Source organism: Eschrichtius robustus, chromosome 11 (genome assembly GCF_028021215.1).
Source record: "Eschrichtius robustus isolate mEscRob2 chromosome 11, mEscRob2.pri, whole genome shotgun sequence".
Taxonomy (NCBI): domain Eukaryota; kingdom Metazoa; phylum Chordata; class Mammalia; order Artiodactyla; family Eschrichtiidae; genus Eschrichtius; species Eschrichtius robustus.
The window spans coordinates 58,283,491-58,304,428 of NC_090834.1; the positions used below are offsets into that span (position 1 = coordinate 58,283,491).

The 20,938-nt window shown below is 39.2% G+C and overlaps 1 protein-coding gene across 1 annotated transcript in view; it reads left to right on the forward strand.

Moving 5' to 3' along the window:
* GDPD4 (glycerophosphodiester phosphodiesterase domain containing 4) overlaps positions 1-20,938 on the forward strand; it is a 157,080-nt gene that overhangs the window by 118,611 nt on the left and 17,531 nt on the right. The window contains exons 15-16 of the mRNA XM_068556078.1: positions 17,151-17,233; positions 18,009-18,061. Of these exons, the coding sequence (XP_068412179.1) occupies positions 17,151-17,233; positions 18,009-18,061 (136 nt within the window). The remainder of the gene's footprint in view (positions 1-17,150; positions 17,234-18,008; positions 18,062-20,938) is intronic.

Below are 20,938 nucleotides of genomic sequence, written 5' to 3' on the forward strand. Positions count from 1 at the left end.
AAGTGTGGGGACCTGAAGACCTGTGTTTTAATCCCAGCTAAATCCCACCACTTACTGTCTGTAGAGGGAACCCCAGCTAACCAGTTAACTGCTTCAGAAGCTGTTTTTCAAATCAGTGTAGAGTATGTTGACTGAGTCGGACATCTATAACAGAAAACAGCTTAATTTCTCTCCACTGACTCTTTAAACTGCTCTGTGAACTAGATCTTTCCCTGCCCTTGAATGAGGTCTCACTCAGATCCCATAGCTTTTCTAGTCACTCTTAGATAATTTCTTAAAGTACAGTTTAGTCACCAAAAAGCCTCAGTTCAGCATCAACAGTATAGTCCAGAGAATAACCCAGACTCTAAACTGCCTTGAAAATTAAAGCTTTTTAAATGAGAGGCCTAAATATTTCTTGTTGCTTTCTCCATAACTCCAGGTTCACTGGCCCTTGTTTCTGTCTTGATCAGGGTCAGGAGCAGGAGAAAGGGGATCAAGGCCAAGGGCACAATCTCATAGGGCCAGTACTGCACTGAGGCCCTCTGGCGGCGGTGTAAAATTGCTTACCCCTTCTCTCTTGGTGGCTCGGGCAGTTTTCTGTAGATTACCCATAAGGAAACCTTGGATGGCAGGTCCCTTGGCATAGGTAAAGCCTCTCCACTTGTCTGTCCCCATACTATCCCGCTTCATGTATGTACTATATACTTTTATAACATTTTTGTTTTTTAAAATTGATTGCAAAGTAAACTTGTTCATTATATAAAATTCAATAATTACAAAAATCTATAAATTAGAAAACAATACACTCCTCCATAATCCTATCCCCCTAAATCAGTAATGTCTTAAAGTTGTCCCTTTGGATATATCAAATAACACTTTATTAAGTAAAACTTTTCATTTTAATATTTTAACTCATAATATTTGAGTTGATAATAAATTCATGTGATTCAAAATTCAAAGAGTATAAAAGAATGTAAATAAAAAACTCCCTTCTACACCCGGCCTGGGCTTTTTTAAAGGACCCAAAGTCACTTTGTTCAGGGAAGTGGGGCCAGTATCCCAAAGGCTTTCCTAAGCAGCACACACTCTGGGTTAGAATATGCAGATTCAAATCTTGGCTCTAACCACTTACTGTGTGAACTTGGAAATGTTAGTTAACCTGTCTGGGCTTCAGACAGCTTATTTGTTTATTTGTTAATTGGGGATAAAAATACTACAATAGGGAAACCTTCAAGATGGTGGAGGAGTAAGACGTGGAGATCATCTTCCTCCCCACAAATACATCTGAAATCCATCTACATGTGGAACAACTCCTACAGAACACTTACTGGACACTGACAGAAGACCTCAGACTTCCCAAAAGGCAAGAAACTCCCCACATACCTGGGTAGGGCAAAAGAAAACAGAAAAAACGGAGACAAAAGAATAGGGATGGCACCTGCACCTCTGGGAGGGACCTGTGAAGGAGGAAAGGTTTCCACACACTAGGAAGCCCCTTCACTGGCAGAGACGGGGGTGGCGGGGGGGAAGCTTCAGAGCCAAGGAGGAGAGCGCAGCAACAGGGGTGCAGAGGGCAAAGTGGAGAGATTCCCGCACAGAGGATCGATGCTGACCAGCACTCACCAGCCTGAGAGGCTTGTCTACTCACCCGACCAGCACTCACCAGCCTGAGAGGCTTGTCTACTCACCCGCCGGGGCGGGTGGGGGCTGGGAGCTGAGGCTCGGACTTCGGAGGTTGGATCCCAGGGAGAGGACTGGGGTTGGCTGCATGAACACAGCCTGAAGGGGGATAGTGCACCACAGCTAGCTGGGAGGGAGTCTGGGGAAAAGTCTGGAACTGCCTAAGAGGCAAGAGACCATTGTTTCGGGGTGCACGAGGAGAGGGGATTCATAGCAGCGCCTAAATGAGCTCCAGGGATGGGCGGGAGCCACGGCTATCAGCGTGGACACCAGAGACGGGCATGAAACGCTAAGGCTGCTGCTGCTGCTGCCGCCACCAAGAAGCCTATGTGCAAGCACGGGTCACTCTCCACACCTCCCCTGCTGGGAGCCTGTGCAGCCCCCCACTGCCAGGGTCCTGTGATCCAGGGACAACTTCCCCTGGAGAACACACGGCATGCCTCAGGCTGTTGTAACGGCATGCTGACCTCTGCCACCGCAGGCTCGCCCTGCATTCTGTAACCCTCCCTCCCCCCAGCCTGAGTGACCCAGAGCCCCCTAATCAGCTGCTACTTTAACCCTGTCCTGTCTGAGCAAAGAACAGTCGCCCTCAGGCGACCTACATGCAGAGGTGGGGCCTAAACCAAAGCTGAACCCCAGGAGCTGTGCGAACAAAGAAGAGAAAGGGAAATTTCTCCCAGCAGCCTCAGGAGCAGCAGATTAAATCTCCGCAATCAACTTGATGTACCTGCATCTCTGGAATACCTGAATAGACAATGAATCATCCCAAAATTGAGGCAGTGGACTTTGGGAGCAACTGTAGACTTGGGGTTTGCTTTCTGCACCTAATTTGTTTCTGGTTTTATGTTTATCTTAGTTTAATATTTAGAGTTTATTATCATTGGTAGATTTGTTTACTGATTTGGTTGCTCTCCTTTTTTTTTTAATATATACATATATATATTTTTTTCCTTTTTATCTTTTTGTGTGTATGTGTATGCTTCTTTGTGTGCTTTTGCCTGTATAGCTTTGTTTTACCATTTGTCCTAGGGTTCTGTCTGTCCAGTTTTGTGTGTGTGTAGTTTTTAGCACTTGTTATCATTGGTGGATTTGTTATTTGGTTTGGTTGCTCTCTTCTTTCTTTCCTTTCTTTTCTTTTAATTTTTTTTATTTTTAATAATTTTAAAATTTTGTATTTTAATAACTTTATTTTATTCCTTCCTTCCTTCTTTTCTTCCCTTTCCTTTCTCCCTTTTCTTCTGAGCCATGTGGCTGACAGGGTCTTGGTGCTCCGGCTGGGTGTCAGGCCTGTGCCTCTGAGGTGGGAGAGCCGAGTTGAAGACATTGGTCCACCAGAGACCTCCCGGGTCCACATAATATCAAATGACGAAAGCTCTCCCAGAGATCCCCATCCCAACGCTAAGACCCAGCTACACTCAACAACCAGCAAGCTACAGTGCTGGACACCCAGCCAAACAACAGCAAGAGAGGAACACAACCCCACCCATTAGCAGAGAGGCTGCCTAAAATCATAATAAGGCCACAGACACCCCAAAACACATCACTGGACGCAGTCCTACCCACCAGAAAAACAAGATCCAGGCTCATCCACCAGAACACAGGCACTGGTCCCCTCCACCAGGAAGCCTACACAACCCACTGAACCAACCTTACCCACTGGGGGCAGACACCAAAAACAACGGGAACTACGAACCTGCAGCCTGCGAAAAGGAGACCCCCAAATACAGTAAGATAAGCAAACTGAGAAGACAGAGAAACACACAGCAGATGAAGGAGCAAGGTAAAAACCCACCAGACCAAACAAATGAAGAGGAAATAGGCAATCTACCTGAAAAAGAATTCAGAGTAATGATAGTAAAGATGATCCAAAATCTTGGAAATAGAATGGAGAAAATACAAGAAACATTTAACAAGGACCTAGAAGAGCTAAAGAGCAAACAAACAATGATGAACAACAAAATAAATGAAATTAGAAATTCTCCAGAAGGAATCAGTAGCAGAATAACTGAGGCAGAAAAATGGATAAGTAGCCTGGAAGATAAAATAGTGGAAATAATTACCACAGAGCAGAATAAAGAAAAAGAATGATAAGAATTGAGGACAATCTCAGAGACTTCTGGGACAATATTAAACACACCAACAATCGAATTATAGGGCTCCCAGAAGAAGAAGAGAAAAAGAAAGGGACTGAGAAAGTATTTGAAGAGATTATAATTGAAAACTTCCCTAATATGGGAAAGGAAATAGTCAAGTCCAGGAAGTGCAGAGTCTCATACAGGATAAATCCAGGGAGACACACGCCAAGACACACATTAATCAAACTATCAAAAATTAAATACAAAGAAAAAGTAAAAACAGCAAGAGTAAAACAACAAATAACATACAAGGGAATCCCCATAAGGTTAACAGCTGATGTTTCAGCAGAAACTCTGCAAGCCAGAAGGGAGTGGCAGGACGTATTTAAAGAGATGAAAGGGAAAAAACCTACAACCAAGATTACTCTACCCAGCAAGGATCTCATTCATATTCGACAGAGAAATTAAAAACTTTTACAGACAAGCAAAAGCAAAGAGAATCCAGCACCACCAAACCAGCTTTACAACAAATGCTAAAGGAACTTCTCCAGGCAGAAAACACAACAGAAGGAAAAGACCTTCAATAACAAACCCAAAACAATTAAAACGGTAATAGGAACATATATATCGATAATTACCTTAAAAGTAAATGCATTAAATACTCCAACCAAAAGAAATAGACTGGCTGAATGGATACAAAAACAAGACCCATATGTATGCTGTCTACACGAGACCAACTTCAGACCTAGGGACAAATACAGAATGAAAGTGAGGGGATGGAAAAAGATATTCCATGCAAATGGAAATCAAAAGAAAGCTGAAGTAGCAGTTCTCATATCAGCCAAAGTAGACTTTAAAATAAAGACTGTTACAAGAGACAAAGAAGGACACTATATAATGATCAAGGGATCAATCCAAGAAGAAGATATAACAATTGTAAATATTTATGCACCCAACATAGGAGCGCCTCAATATATAAGGCAAATGCTAACAGCCATAAAAGGGGAAATCAACAGTAACACCATCATAGTAGGGGACTTTGACACCCCCACTTTCACCAATGAACAGATCATCTAAAATGAAAATCAATAAGGAAACACAAGCTTTAAATGACACATTAAACAAGATGGACTTAATTGATATTTATAGGACATTCCACCCAAAAACAACAGAATACACATTTTTCTCAAGTGCTCATGGAACATTCTCCAGGATAGATCATATCTTGGGTCACAAATCAAGCCTTGGTAAATTTAAGAAAATTGAAATCGTATCAGGTATCTTTCCCCACCACAACGCTATGAGACTACATATCAATTACAGGAAAAGATCTGTAAAACATACAAACACATGGAGGATACACAATACACTACTTAATAACAAAGTGATCACGGAAGAAATCAAAGGGGAAATCAAAAAATACCTAGAAACAAATGACAATGGAGACACGACGACCCAAAACCTATGGGATGCAGCAAAAGCAGTTCTAAGAGGGAAGTTTATAGCAATACAATCCGACCTCAAGAAACGAGAAACATCTCAAATAAACAACCTAAATTTACACCTAAAGCAATTAGAGAAAGAAGAACAAAAAACCCCCAACGTTAGCAGAAGGAAAGAGGTCATAAAGATCAGATCAGAAATAAATGAAAAAGAAATGAAGGAAACAATGGCAAAGATCAATAAAACTAACAGCTGGTTCTTTGAGAGGATAAACAAAATTAATAAACCATTAGCCAGACTCATGAAGAAAAAAAGGGAGAAGACTCAAATCAATAGAATTAGAAATGAAAAAGGAGAACTAACCACTGACACTGCAGAAATACAAAGGATCATGAGAGATTGCTACGAGCAACTAATGGCAATAAAATGGACAACCTGGAAGAAGTAGACAAATTCTTAGAAAAACATAACCTTCCAACTGAACCAGGAAGAAATAGAAAATATAAACAGACCAGTCACAAGCACTGAAATTGAAACTGTGATTAAAAATCTTCCAACCAGCAAAAGCCCAGGACCAGATGGCTTCACAGGTGAATTCTATCAAACATTTAGAGAAGAGCTAAAACCTATTCTTCTCTAACTCTTCAAAAATATAGCAGAGAGAGGAACGCTCCCAAACTCATTCTACGAGGCCACCATCACCCTGATACCAAAACCAGACAAAGATGTCACACAAAAAAGAAAACTACAGGCCAGTATCACTGATGAACATATATACAAAAATCTTCAACAAAGTACTAGCAAACAGAATCCAACAGCACATTAAAAGGATCATACACTATGATCAAGTAGGGTTTATCCCAGGAATGCAAGGATTCTTCAATATATGCAAATTAATCAGTGTGATAAACCATATTAACAACTTGAAGGAGAAAAACCATATGATCATCTCAATAGCTTCAGAAGAAGCTTTCGACAAAATTTAACACCCAAAAACCCTCCAGAAAATAGGCATAGAGGGAACTTACCTCAACATAACAAAGGCCATATATGACAAACCCACAGCCAACATTGTTCTCAGAAGTGGATTAAAGTTTTACTGAGCTCTGACCGCCACAGCAACAGTCAGCTCTACCCACCACCAGAGCCTCCATCAAGCCTCTTAGATAGCCTCAACCACCAGAGGGCAGACAGCAGAAGCAAGAAAAACTACAATCCTGCAGCCTGTGGACCAAAAACCACAGTTACAGAAAGATAGACAAGATGAAAAGACAGAGGGCTATGTACCAGATGAAGGAACAAGAAAAAACCCCAGGAAAACAACTAAATGAAGTGGAGATAGGCAACCTTCCAGAAAAAGAATTCAGAATAATGATAGTGAAGATGATCCAGGACCTCGGAATAAGAATGGAGGCAAAGATTGAGAAGATGCAAGAAATGATTAACAAAGACCTAGAAGAATTAAAGAACAAACAAACAGAGATGACCAATACAATAACTGAAATGAAAACTACACTAGAAGGAATCAATAGCAGAATAACTGAGGCAGAAGAATGGATAAGTGACCTGGAAGACAGAATGGTGGAATTCACTGCTGCAGAACAGAATAAAGAAAAAAGAATGAAAAGAAATGAAGACAGCCTAAGAGACCTCTGGGACAACATTAAACGCAACAACATTCGCATTATAGGGGTCCCAGAAGGTGAAGAGAGAGAGAAAGGACCAGAGAAAATATTTGAAGACATTACAGTCGAAAACTTCCCTAACATGGGAAAGGAAATAGCCACCCAAGTCCAGGAAGCGCAGAGAGTCCCATACAGGATAAACCCAAGGAGAAACACGCCGAGACACATAGTAATCAAAGTGGCAAAAATTAAAGACAAAGAAAAGTTATTGAAAGCAGCAAGGGAAAAACGACAAATAACATACAAGGGAACTCCCATAAGGTTAACAGCTGATTTCTCAGCAGAAACTCTACAAGCCAGAAGGGAGTGGCATGATATACTTAAAGTGATGAAAGGGAAGAACCTACAACCAAGATTACTCTACCCGGCAAGGATCTCATTTAGATTTGATGGAGAAATCAAAAGCTTTACAGACAAGCAAAAGCTACGAGAATTCAGCACCACCAAACCAGCTCTACAACAGATGCTAAAGGAACTTCTCTAAGTGGGAAACACAAGAGAAGAAAAGGACCTTCAAAAACAAACCCAAAACAGTTAAGAAAATGGTCATAGGAACATACATATCGATAATTACCTTAAACGTGAATGGATTAAATGCCCCAACCAAAAGACATAGACTGGCTGAATGGATACAAAAACAAGACCCATATATATGCTGTCTACAAGAGACCCACTTTAGACCTAGGGACACATACAGACTGAAAGTGAGAGGATGGAAAAAGATATTCCATGCAAATGGAAATCAAAAGAAAGCTGGAGTAGCTATACTCATATCAGATAAAATAGACTTTAAAATAAAGAATGTTACAAGAGACAAGGAAGGACACTACATAATGATCAAGGGATCAATCCAAGAAGAAGATATAACAATTATATATGCACCCAACATAGGGGCACCTCAATACATAAGGCAACTGCTAACAGCTATAGAAGAGGAAATCGACAGTAACACATAATAGTGGGGGACTTTAACACCTCACTTAAACCAATGGACAGATCATCCAAAATGAAAATGAATAAGGAAACAGAAGCTTTAAATGACACAATAGACCAGTTAGATTTAATTGATGTATATAGGACATTCCATCCAAAAACAGCAGATTACACTTTCTTCTCAAGTGCGCACGGAACATTCTCCAGGATAGATCACATCTTGGGTCACAAATCAAGCCTCAGTAAATTTAAGAAAATTGAAATCATATCAAGCATCTTTTCTGACCACAACGCTATGAGATTAGAAATGAATTACAGGGAAAAAAACGTAAAACAGACAAACACATGGAGGCTAAACAATACGTTACTAAATAAACAAGAGATCACTGAAGAAATCAGAGAGGAAATCAAAAAATACCTAGAGACAAATGACAAAATACGACGACCCAAAACCTATGGGATGCAGCAAAAGCAGTTCTAAGAGGGAAGTTTATAGCTATACAAGCCTATCTCAAGAAACAAGAAAAATCTCAAGTAAACAATCTAACCTTACACCTAAAGAAACTAGAGAAAGAAGAACAAACAAAACCCAAAGTTAGCAGAAGGAAAGAAATCATAAAGATCAGAGCAGAAATAAATGAAATAGAAACAAAGAAAACAATAGCAAAGATCAATAAAACTAAAAGTTGGTTCTTTGAGAAGATAAACAAAATTGATAAGCCATTAGCCAGACTCATCAAGAAAAAGAGGGAGAGGATTCAAATCAATAAAATCAGAAATGAAAAAGGAGAAGTTACAACAGACACCGCAGAAATACAAAGCATCCCAAGAGACTACTACAAGCAACTTTATGCCAATAAAATGGACAACCTGGAAGAAATGGACACAGTTTTAGAAAGGTATAACCTTCCAAGACTGAACCAGGAAGAAACAGAAAATATGAACAGACCAATCACAAGTAATGAAATTGAAACTGTGATTAAAAATCTTCCAAAAAACAAAAGTCCAGGACCAGATGGCTTCACAGGTGAATTCTATCAAACATTTAGAGAAGAGCTAACACCTATCCTTCTCAAACTCTTCCAAAAAATTGCAGAGGAAGGAACACTCCCAAACTCATTCTATGAGGCCACCATCACCCTGATACGAAAACCAGACAAAGATACTACAAAAAAAGAAAATTACAGACTAATATCACTGATGAATATAGATGCAAAGATCCTCAACAAAATACTAGCAAACAGAATCCAACAACAGATTAAAAGGATCATACACCACGATCAAGTGGGATTTATCCCAGGGATGCAAGGATTCTTCAATATACGCAAATCAATCAATGTGATACACCATATTAACAAATTGAAGAATAAAAACCATATGATCATCTCAATAGACGCAGAAAAAGCTTTCGACAAAATTCAACACCCATTTATGATAAAAACTCTCCAGAAAGTGGGCATAGAGGGAACCTACCTCAACATTATAAAGGCCATATATGACAAACCCACAGCAAACATCATTCTCAATGGTGAAAAACTGAAAGCATTTCCTCTAAGATCAGGAACAAGACAAGGATGTCCACTCTCACCACTATTATGCAACATAGTTCCGGAAGTCCTAGCCACGGCAATCAGAGAAGAAAAAGAAATAAAAGGAATACAAATTGGAAAAGAAGAAGTAAAGCTGTCACTGTTTGCGGATGACATGATACTATACATAGAGAATCCTAAAACTGCCACCAGAAAACTGCTAGAGCTAATTAATGAATATGGTAAAGTTGCAGGATACAAAATGAATGCACAGAAATCTCTTGCATTCCTATACACTAATGATGAAAAATCTGAAAGAGAAATTATGGAAACACTCCCATTTACCATTGCAACAAAAAGAATAAAATACCTAGGAATAAACCTACCTAGGGAGACAAAAGACCTGTATGCAGAAAACTATAAGACACTGATGAAAGAAATTAAAGATGATACCAACAGATGGAGAGATATGCCATGTTCTTGGATTGGAAGAATCAACATTGTGAAAATCAGTATACTACCCAAAGCAATCTACAGATTCAATGCAATCCCTATCAAATTCCCAATGGCATTTTTTACGGAGCTAGAACAAATCATCTTAAAATTTGTATGGAGGCACAAAAGACCCCGAATAGCCAAAGCAGTCTTGAGGCAAAAAAATGGAGCTGGAGGAATCAGACTCCCTGACTTCAGACTATACTACAAAGCTACAGTAATCAAGACAATATGGTACTGGCACAAAAACAGAAACATAGATCAATGGAACAAGATAGAAAGCCCAGAGATTAACCCACGCACCTATGGTCAACTAATCTATGACAAAGGAGGCAAAGATATACAATGGAGAAAAGACAGTCTCTTCAATAAGTGGTGCTGGGAAAACTGGACAGCTACATGTAAAAGAATGAAATTAGAATACTCCCTAACACCATACACAAAAATAAACTCAAAATGGATTAGAGACCTAAATATAAGACTGGACACTATCAAACTCTTAGAGGAAAACATAGGAAGAACACTCTTTGACATAAATCACAGCAAGATCTTTTTTGATCCACCTCCTAGAGTAATGGAAATAAAAACAAAAATAAACAAATGGGACCTAATGAAACTTCAAAGCTTTTGCACAGCAAAGGAAACCATAAACAAGACGAAAAGACAACCCTCAGAATGGGAGAAAATATTTGCAAACGAATCAACGGACAAAGGATTAATCTCCAAAATATATAAACAGCTCATTCAGCTCAATATTAAAGAAACAAACACCCCAATCCAAAAATGGGCAGAAGACCTAAATAGACATTTCTCCAAAGAAGACATACAGACGGCCACGAAGCACATGAAAAGATGCTCTACATCACTAATTATTAGAGAAATGCAAATCAAAACTACAATGAGGTATCACCTCACTCCTGTTAGAATGGGCATCATCAGAAAATCAACAAACAACAAATGCTGGAGAGGGTGTGGAGAAAAGGGAACCCTCTTGCACTGTTGGTGGGAATGTAAATTGATACAGCCACTATGGAGAATATGGAGGTTCCTTAAAAAACTAAAAATAGAATTACCATATGACCCAGCAATCCCACTACTGAGCATATACCCAGAGAAAACCGTAATTCAAAAAGACACATGCACCCGAATGTTCATTGCAGCACTATTTACAATAGCCAGGTCATGGAAGCAACCTAAATGCCCATCAACAGACGAATGGATAAAGAAGTTGTGGTACATATATACAATGGAATATTACTCAGCCATAAAAAGGAACGAAATTGAGTCATTTGTTGAGGAGTGGATGGATCTAGAGACTGTCATACAGAGTGAAGTAAGTCAGAAAGAGAAAAACAAATATCGTATATTAATGCATGTATGTGGAACCTAGAAAAATGGTACAGATGAGCCGGTTTGCAGGGCAGAAGTTGAGACACAGATGTAGAGAATGGACATATGGACACCAAGGGGGGAAAACTGCGGTGGGGTGGGGATGGTGGTGTGCTGAATTGGGCGATTGGGATTGACATTTATACACTGATGTGTATAAAATTGATGCCTAATAAGAACCTGCCGTATAAAACAACAAGCAAACAAAACAACTAATACTAAAGTTTCATTGGGTTATTTGTATGGAAATATGTTAATGTAAATGTTTCAGACATTACATGAAATTTCTAAAAATCTTGTATTTGTATGGAAATATGTATGGAAATATGTTAATATAAATGTTTCAGACATTACATGAAATTTCTAAAAATCTTGTATGTTCTGGTATAATGTTATAAGTAATAATCCTAGTTATTACTTTAAAATGTATATCTCAGAAATGACTAATTTTCTTGTCAACTGCATTATTATGAACTTTCATCAAATCTTTAACTGTGGTCATTTTTAAGTCTTTTGTCATTTACAGACAGTTCTGGGTGTACTCTGATGCTTTTGCAAATATGTTCCTATTAAAGGGTTTCATCTTCAAGAAATTCATGGAAAAGACTCTGACAAGTACAGGTTTCTGGTAACTGACTACTGCTGAACTGAATGAATAAACATTTTCAGAACTCTAATGAAAAACTGATGAACTCAAAAAAGTGCTAACAAAAGATCAAGATGAAAAAAAAATTTAATTACATGGGACTGAGTGAACTGATGAGGATGAGTATAATTTTTGTGACTTTCTGTCTGAATTTAAAAAAAAAAGTCCCACAAGGACTCAGAGGCAAAGAATATACAAATCAATTTTCACTGCAAAGTAAAGGAGCTGTTACAGTGGAGGATTACTGGACTGAATGTCAACATTATGACATAGTATGAGTGTGTTTCAGGTTTGGTAATTGCAATCATTGTTGCTTTTGTTGTGGTCATCCATGTACAATGCTTCGTGTCAGTCTATTTATCTCTTGTAAAAATAAAATACACTGTGTGTGTGTGGAAAAAAAACAACAACATTGTTCTCAGTGGTGAAAAACTGAAAACATTTCCTCTAAGATCAGGAACAAGACAAGGTTGTCCACTCTCACCACTCTTATTCAACATTGTTTTGGAAGTTTTAGCCATGGCAATCAGAGAAGAAAAAGAAAAAAAAGGAATCCAAATCAGAAAAGAAGAAGTAAATACATCACTATTTGTAGATGACATGATACTATACATAGAGAATCCTAAAGATGCTACCAGAAAATTACTAGAGCTAATCAATGATTTTGGTAAAGTAGCAGGATACAAAATTAATGCACAGATATCTCTTGCATTCCTGTACGCTAATGATGAAAAATCTGACAGGGAATTTACGGAAACACTCCCATTTACCATTGCAAGAAAAAGAATAAAATGCCTAGGAATAAACCTACCTAAGGAGACAAAAGACCTGTATGCAGAAAACTATAAGACACTGATGAAAGAAATTAAAGATGATACAAACAGATGGAGAGATATACCATGTTGTTGGATTGGAAGAATCAACACTGTGAAAATGACTATACTACCGAAAGCAATCTACAGATTCAATGCAATCCCTATCAAACTACCAATGGCATTTTTCACAGAAGTAGAACAAAAAATTTCATAATTTTTATGGAAACACAAAAGACACCGAATAGCCAAAGCAACTTGAGAAAGAAAAACGGAGCTGGAGGAATCAGACTCCCATACTTCAGACTATTCTACAAAGCTACAGTAATCAAGACAGTATGGTACTGGCACAAACACAGAAATATAGATCAATGGAACAGGATAGGAAGCCCAGAGCTAATCCCATGCACATATGGTCACCTTATCTTTGACAAAGGAGGCCACAATATACAATGGAGAAAAGACAGCCCCTTCAATAAGTGGTGCTGGGAAAACTGGACAGCTACATGTAAAAGAATGAAATTAGAACACTCCCTAGCACCATACACAAAAATAAACTCAAAATGGATTAAAGACCTAAATATAAGGCCAGACACTATCAAACTCTTAGAGGAAAACATAGGCAGAACACTCTATGACGTAAATCACAGCAAGATCCTTTTTGACCCACCTCCTAGAGAAATGGAGATAAAATAAAAAATAAAAATAAATAATGGGACCTAATGAAACTTAAAAGCTTTTGCACAGCAAAGGAAAGAATGAACAAGACAAAAAGACAACCCTCAGAATGGGAGAAATATTTGCAAATGAAGCAACTGACAAAGGATTAATCTCCAAAATTTATAAGCAACTGATGCAGCTCAATATTAAAACAACAAACAACCCAATCCAAAAATGGGCAGAAGACCTAAATAGACATTTCTCCAAAGAAGATATACAGATGGCCAAGAAACACATGAAAGGATTCTCAACATCACTAATCATTAGAGAAATGGAAATCAAAACTACAATGAGGTATCACCTCACACTGGTCAGAATGGCCATCATCAGAAAATCAACAAATAATAAATGCTAGAGAGGGTGTGGAGAAAAGGGAACCCTCTTGCACTGTTGGTGGGAATGTAAATTGATACAGCCACTATGGAGAACAGTATGGAGGTTCCTTAAAAAACTAAAAATAGAACTACCGTACGACCCAGCAATTCCACTACTGGACATATACCCTGAGAAAACTGTAATTCAAAAAGAGTCATGTACCACAATGTTCATTGCAGCTGTATATACAATAGCCAAGACATGGAAGCAACCTAAGTGTCCATCAACAGATGAATGCATAAAGAAGATGTGGCACATATGTACAATGGAATATTACTCAGCCATAAAAAGAAATGAAATTGAGTTACTTGTAGTGAGGTGGATGGACCTAGAGTCTGTCATACAGAGTGAAGTAAGTCAGAAAGAGAAAAACAAATACTGTATGCTAACACATATATATGGAATGTAAAAAGAAAAAGAAAAAAAAGGTTCTGAAGAACCTAAGGGCAGGACAGGAAGAAAAATTTGGATGTAGAGAATGGACTTGAGGACACTGGGAGGGGGAAGGGTAAGCTGGGACGAAGTGAGAGGGTGGCATGGACATATACACGCTACCAAATCTCAAATAGGTGGCTAGTAGGAAGCAGCCACACAGCACAGAGGGATCAGCTTGGAATTTTGTGACCACCTAGAGGAGTGGGATAGGGAGGGTGGGAGGGAGCTGCAAGAGAGAAGACATATGTATTTGTATAGCTGATTCACTTTGTTATACAGCAGAAACTAACACACCATTGTAAAGCAATTATACTCCAATAAAGATGTTAAAAGAATACTACAATAGAAGCAATTTTATCCAAAATAATCCTGTCTGCTTAGTAGTCTGTTAATTGAAAAATTTTAAATGGAGAGTCATGAAATAAATGATATACAGTCTATTAGCTTTTTACTACATTAAAAAAAATGTACCTAATAGTGGCTTAAAACAAACAAATATTTGTCACATTCTCTATGATGGCTGAGTGGTTTCTCTGTACTCAGCCAGTTTGGCTGGACTAAGTGGTAGGATAGCCCCATTCATATGTCTGTGGTCTTACCTGAGATGACTGTGGTCTCTCTTCGTTTGGTCAGTCATCCAAGGAATCCAGCTTGTGCATGTTCACCTGGTGGCATTGGGTTCTCAGCAGCAAGAGAGGTGAAGTCCCAATGCACATACCTTTTCTAGGATCTCCCAGTGTGATGTTTGCTAATGTTCCATTGGCCAAAGAAAATCACATGGTCAAGTCCAGATTTAAGGTGGGGCAGGGAAGAAACAGACTTTACCTTTTGATGGAGAGGAAGAGCAAAGTCGCATATAGACCTGCATTTTGGGAGGAATATTTTGGTCGTTTTTATAAACAATCTACCACATACATACCTCACACATTTTAATTTAAACTATTCATTCACTTTTTGACGTCTTTCCTTTGAGTGTATTTCAGCTAATTGAATTCTGTATTCTCTTGCTTATGTATACTTCCCAATGAACCATCTATGATTTCTAAGTTTTGTTTCCTTAAAGCACAACAAGAACTTGAGAGACTTCCCTGGTGGTCCAGAGGGTAAGACTCTGCGCTCCCAATGCAGGGGGCCTGGGCTCGATCCCTGGTCAGGGAACTAGATCCCGCATGCATGCCTCAACTAAGAGTTCACATGTTGCAACTAAGAAGCAACTAAAAGATCCTGCATGCCGCAACTAAGAAATCTGCATGTCACAACTAAGAAGCCTGCATGCAGCAACTAAGAAGTCTACATGCCACAACTAAGAAGTCCGCATGCCGCAGCTAAGAACCCACATGCCACAACTAAGAAGCCCACATGCCACAACTAAGAGCCCGCATGCTGTAACTAAGAAGTCTGCATGCCACAGCTAAGAAACCCGCATGCTGCAACTAAAAATTCCCGCATGCCACAACCAAAAAGCCTGCATGCTGCAACTAAGTCTGCATGCCACAACTAAGAGGTCTGCATGCCACAACAGAAAGATCCTGCATGCTGAAACTAAAAGATCCTGTATGCCTCAACTAAGACCTGGCGCAGCCAAGATACATAAATAAATATTTTTTAAAATTAAAAAAAAAGAACATGAAGTCATTTGGAGAAATGACGGGAAGGAGGAAGCCACCCAGTTTTTTATAATCCTTCCCTCATCTCTTAGTGTTTCTCTCATACCTAAATCAAAAGCAGTTTAATTTTTAATGACCTTTTCTTTCTTCATCAAGTTTTTCAAAGCATCGACTTAGTTTCGTTTAAAATGACATACTTTTTAACTCAGATTTTACAGATTTAAATAACACTGAATTACACTGCACAATTTTAACAACTGGTACAGCTGTTCTAAGCCATTTGGGTAGTAAGAACAACAGATTCTTGGTGACAGTACAGCTCACTTGGTGGGCATCCTGAAGCAGGCCAAAGCACCGGTCAGTCAGGTTCCCAGAGAGGATTAAGAGCCTCAGTTTACTGGAAGTTGGTTAAGAGCTTCTAATATACATGCCTAGTAGAGCTGTTGTGAGGATTAGCTGTGAAAATGCCTTTGAAGTGCTTGGAATGCTTCCTTAACTCCTGTAAATTCTCATTAATGTTAGTTGTTCTCATCATTATGATAGTTCATGTTATTGTTGTTACTATTATTATCTTTGTTAATCAGTCCAAGGAAAGACCTTGGGATAGGGTGGAAATGGCATAAGAAAAAATAAAAATGATAGCCCCAGTACCATCAAGTAATACTAGAAGGGGGACAATGAAGGTGGAAAGGGATGAGTAAACTAGTGAAATGAAAAACTCATACAAGAGAACCTAGATGATGGCGCTCTGTGAAATGGGTGATTCAGGCAAGGAGACTGGAGAAGTTGGCATGTTAGTTAAGAATTATAATTTCAACATATTTATCTGAAGCATGATGATTTAGAAGAAGGATTCCTAAATGCTGGTTCACAGACTGGTTACTTGTTCCTGGGAAGCTTGTTAAAAATACAGAAATTCTAATTCCTGCGTCTGTAGTGAGGCCCAGGAACCTGTATTACTAAAAGCTGTTTGGGTAGATTTGGATGCACAGCCAGGTTTGGGAAGCCATGCCATGAAAACATAGAGCACTGGAAGTCAAGAAACTTGGGCTGTAGTCCTGGGTCCAGAATAGACTTGCTCTGGGACTCCCTCAAACACCTATCTTGAGGGTCCAGGGAGAAGTGTGTGAAGTACTTTATCCTTTGTAGCGCCTTTGGCACATGTAAGTGGGTATTGTTAGGATAGCAGCAGGTACTCTCTGTGTTTGAGACCAACCCCATCAATTAAGGTTCCTCTGCCTGGTCTGCCCTCTCTCCGTCCCTGGCAGCCAAGCAAGGGATCTGCCCTACATGATCTAAAATCCCTTCTAGCTGTAAATCCTTTAACTATTTTCTGTTTTGCAGACACCAAGTTACTATAAGTTCATGTGGATTCTCATGGATTGTGTTTCTGCAGTTTTCATTGTTGCCATATTTTATTTTCATTGGTAAGCATATATTTGTAATTTTAAATGATTTTTTCCCAAAATAAAAATATAAATGGTCCTTACGGAAATTTGAGAAAAAACAGTTATATTTTCCCCATAATTCTATATGGCGAATTCTCAGGGAGACAGGGTTTTATCATCTGAACCTCCCATTTCTTCTCATGCTGCTTGCAGCTCCTCACACCCCTTCTACCTCCTCAAAATGAGACCATGTTCTAAGAATAAGGACTCTCACTAAAGCTTAATCAAAGCCTGTTACTACTGTTTTGGTGTGGATCAGTTGGGAGAGGACAGGGGTTGAAGGTTGTTCAGAACAATTGTCTCCACCTTCCCACCTTGCACAAAATTGGACATGCAGAGTGCTGTGTAAAGAGCAAGTTCACACTCTGGAAAGCCTGGGTTTTAGTCCTGGCTTTGCCCTTAGTTTCTGGGTGACCCTGGGAAAATCACTGCCCCTTTCCAGACCATAGTCTTTTTATCTGTCCAAGAAAATAACATTTGAGAATTCTTGAGGGAAAATGCTTCAAGATTGCAAGGTTCAGGGTGGGAGAGGGGACATCTGGTAGAAGAATTTTAGCTAGAAGAGACCATGGTTGTTTAGACCTCATCATGCCCATCATTTCCTCATTTGAGTTCTCCTTTAAAGGGGGAAACTACAAACCCTTTGCTTAAGGTAGAATTTGACTGGATAATGTTCTTTTCTGGCCACTGCCTTGAATTATGGCCTATTTTGGAAGAGGTCTATGAGGCTCATGGATAGTCTGCTTCCTTCCAGGTGGAGAGAGAGCCAAAAAGAAAAACTACTCAAGAGCACCGGCATTCACACAGGTAACTCAGAGGCCTAGCCCACTCTCTTAATTCCTACCCATTGCCCACAGGATACAGGGCCTGCCTTTAATGTTTTCGACAAGAGTTGAAAGAGTGGGGACCAGTGAGAAGTTGGGACAAAGAGGCTGGGCACAGATTCTGGAGGGCCCTTGGCATCAGGATTCTTTTTGGACTTTATCCTCTAAACAATGAGACTCCTTGGAAGATTTTGAACACGGGTATTTTTTGTTCACTTGTTGATATATTCATTCATCACATAGTTATTGAGTACCTACTTTGTGCCAGGCACTGTGAGAGAGACTGAAGTAACTGAAAGCCGTCTATGTAGGGTGACACAAGAGAACAGAGGTTCTGGCCCACAGAGAGCAGTGACGAAGCAGGCAAAGGCATAGCAATTGATACCATTAGGCTAGGCACCTAGGTCCAGGACAGAGAAGGTGCCATGTTTATCAGGGCTGAATGTGCTTTATGTGGCTTCAGTTGTGGGTGATGTATATTGGAAGGTGGAGGGGGAAAACTGGGGAGGGGGAATGCTGGAATAGAGTCTAGGCTCTGCATATAAGCAATCAGGAGATGGCAAATGAATTTCAAACAAGGGAGCTTGTGTAGACTTCTGAGTAAAAGGATGGAATAGCAGAATAACTTAATATTCAGCAGAATAACTCAGAGGCTAAGTGAGATAGGTCCAGTAAGGGAATGGAAACTAGAGTTTATTATTCAGGTGGTTGTGGGTATAATCACACAGTGAGTTACTGGTTTGGGAAGCCAGTGCAATGTCAAAGGGAAAACCAGTTAGGAAGCAGAGGACTGTGCAGTACAAGATACAGTTTCCTCCCATAGCTCTTGGAGCCTTAAGTAAAGTTGATACAGTCACAAAATCATGAATTAATTTAATTTCTTGTGGACAATGGTGAAGATCATGAGATGCCATGTACCAGCTGGCAGAGGGTTAAACTCATACATTACTTAGAGTTGCAGCGATGGATCCAAAGGGACCATGAAAAAATAAGTTCAGGAATTTGAATAAATTAAATGAAAGGAAATGGACTTTCATTCTGTGAAACTGAAGGTTTAAACCAAGCTCACTGAAATCTCTTAAGGGACAGAGAGATCTCAAATAACGCTGAGTTACATGGATTTTTAGATCACTCTGCTGGCTGTTAAGAAGTCTGAAGGCTATGTTCCAGCTCCCTTATGATTTTTAGTAGTTTTATTAGTAAACTAGGGCTGCCATAACAAAATACCATGGACTGGGTGGCTAAAACACAGAAATTGATTTTCGCACAGTTCTGGAGGCTAGAGGTGCAAGATCATTGTGTCAGCACGTTTGGTTTTTACTGAGACCTCTCTCCTTGGCTAGCAGATAGCCACTTTCTTCTGTGTCCTGACACAGCCTTTAATTTGTGCACACACCTCTACCCACCCCTGCCCCGTGTCTCTCTGTGTGTCCAAATTTTCTCTACTCTAGTCAGACTGGATCAGGGCCAACCCCAATAGCCTCGTTTTAATCACCTCTTTAAAGGCCCAGTTTCCATATACAGTCAGATTTTGAGGTACTGGAGGTTATGACCTCAACATATGAATGTGGGACACACAATTTAGCCCACAACAGTAATCCAGTGAAGAAATGAAAAGAATATGGGAATGTTGAGGAAAGCATGAACGGGAGAGAAATTTTAAAGGAAAGCTCAAAGAGCTGTTTAAATTGGGATAAAAGACAAGGCTATAATGCCTTGGAAAAGTACTCAGTTAACTTGACCCCAACTTCCAACTGTATTGAATGATGATAAGAAAGTAAGGTAAGTAGGAAATAAATTTAGAATTTTTCCTGTTTTTAAGATTTTTTTAGTTGCCCAATTAGAGAAACCAATTTTGCCTGAACTAAGTAAATGCATGAAAAGGCTGTTTGAGTACCTCCAAGAGATACCTAGAAGGGGTGGGCCAAGTTTGGAATCAGGCAAGGAACAGGGAAAACTGGAAAGAAGCCAAAAGCACAGTCCAGATCCATTCAGTTTGGGGAGAATAGAGCCTTGAACACTAAGCATAGTGTCACATCTTGCACCATGACCATCTCCAAGATGGGCATGTACTGCTGCACCTACTGCTGCCACTGGAATGCTTTATCACCTCTCTAGCTTTAGGATATATTTTTCAGACCTTTAAAGAAGTTGATCCTTTGTCTTCTGTCTCATATAGTTTCTTATGAAAAGTCTTCCAAAAAGATCTTCCATTTAAAAAAAAAAAATCATTGTTCCTTTACTTGTAATATGTCCTTTTTCTATGGCTGCTTTTTAAGATTGTTTCTCTTATTACTGGTTTTCAGTAATTTGATAATAGTTTATCTTGTTGTATATGAGTGTGTATATAAGTGAGTGAGTGAGTGTGTTTGTGTGTGTGTGTGTCCATCCTGCTTGGAGTTTTTTGAGCTACTTAGATCAGTCACAGTATAATTTTTATCAAACTGGATAAATTTTCAGTCTTTATTTTTCAAAATTTTTTTACCTCTACCTTCTTTCTGGGATTCCAATTACATAGATGTTAGACAGTTTCATTTTATCCTATAAGTGACTGAAACTCTGTTCATGTTTATTTTTAGCCTATTTAATTTCTTTGCTTCATTTTGGATAGATTCTATTACCGTATGTATTAGTTTTTTATTGCTATAGAAAAAATTACCACAAATTTAGCAGCTCAATGCAACACAAATTTATCATCTCACAGTTTGTGTGGGTCAGGGGTGGAGGCATGGGTTTGTTAGGTCCTCTGCATAGAGTCTCTCCAGGCTAACATTGAGGCGTTGGCCTGGGCAGCAATCTCTTAATGTGTTGTTAGATTCTGTTTGCTAGTATTTTGTTGAGGATTTTTGCATCTATATTC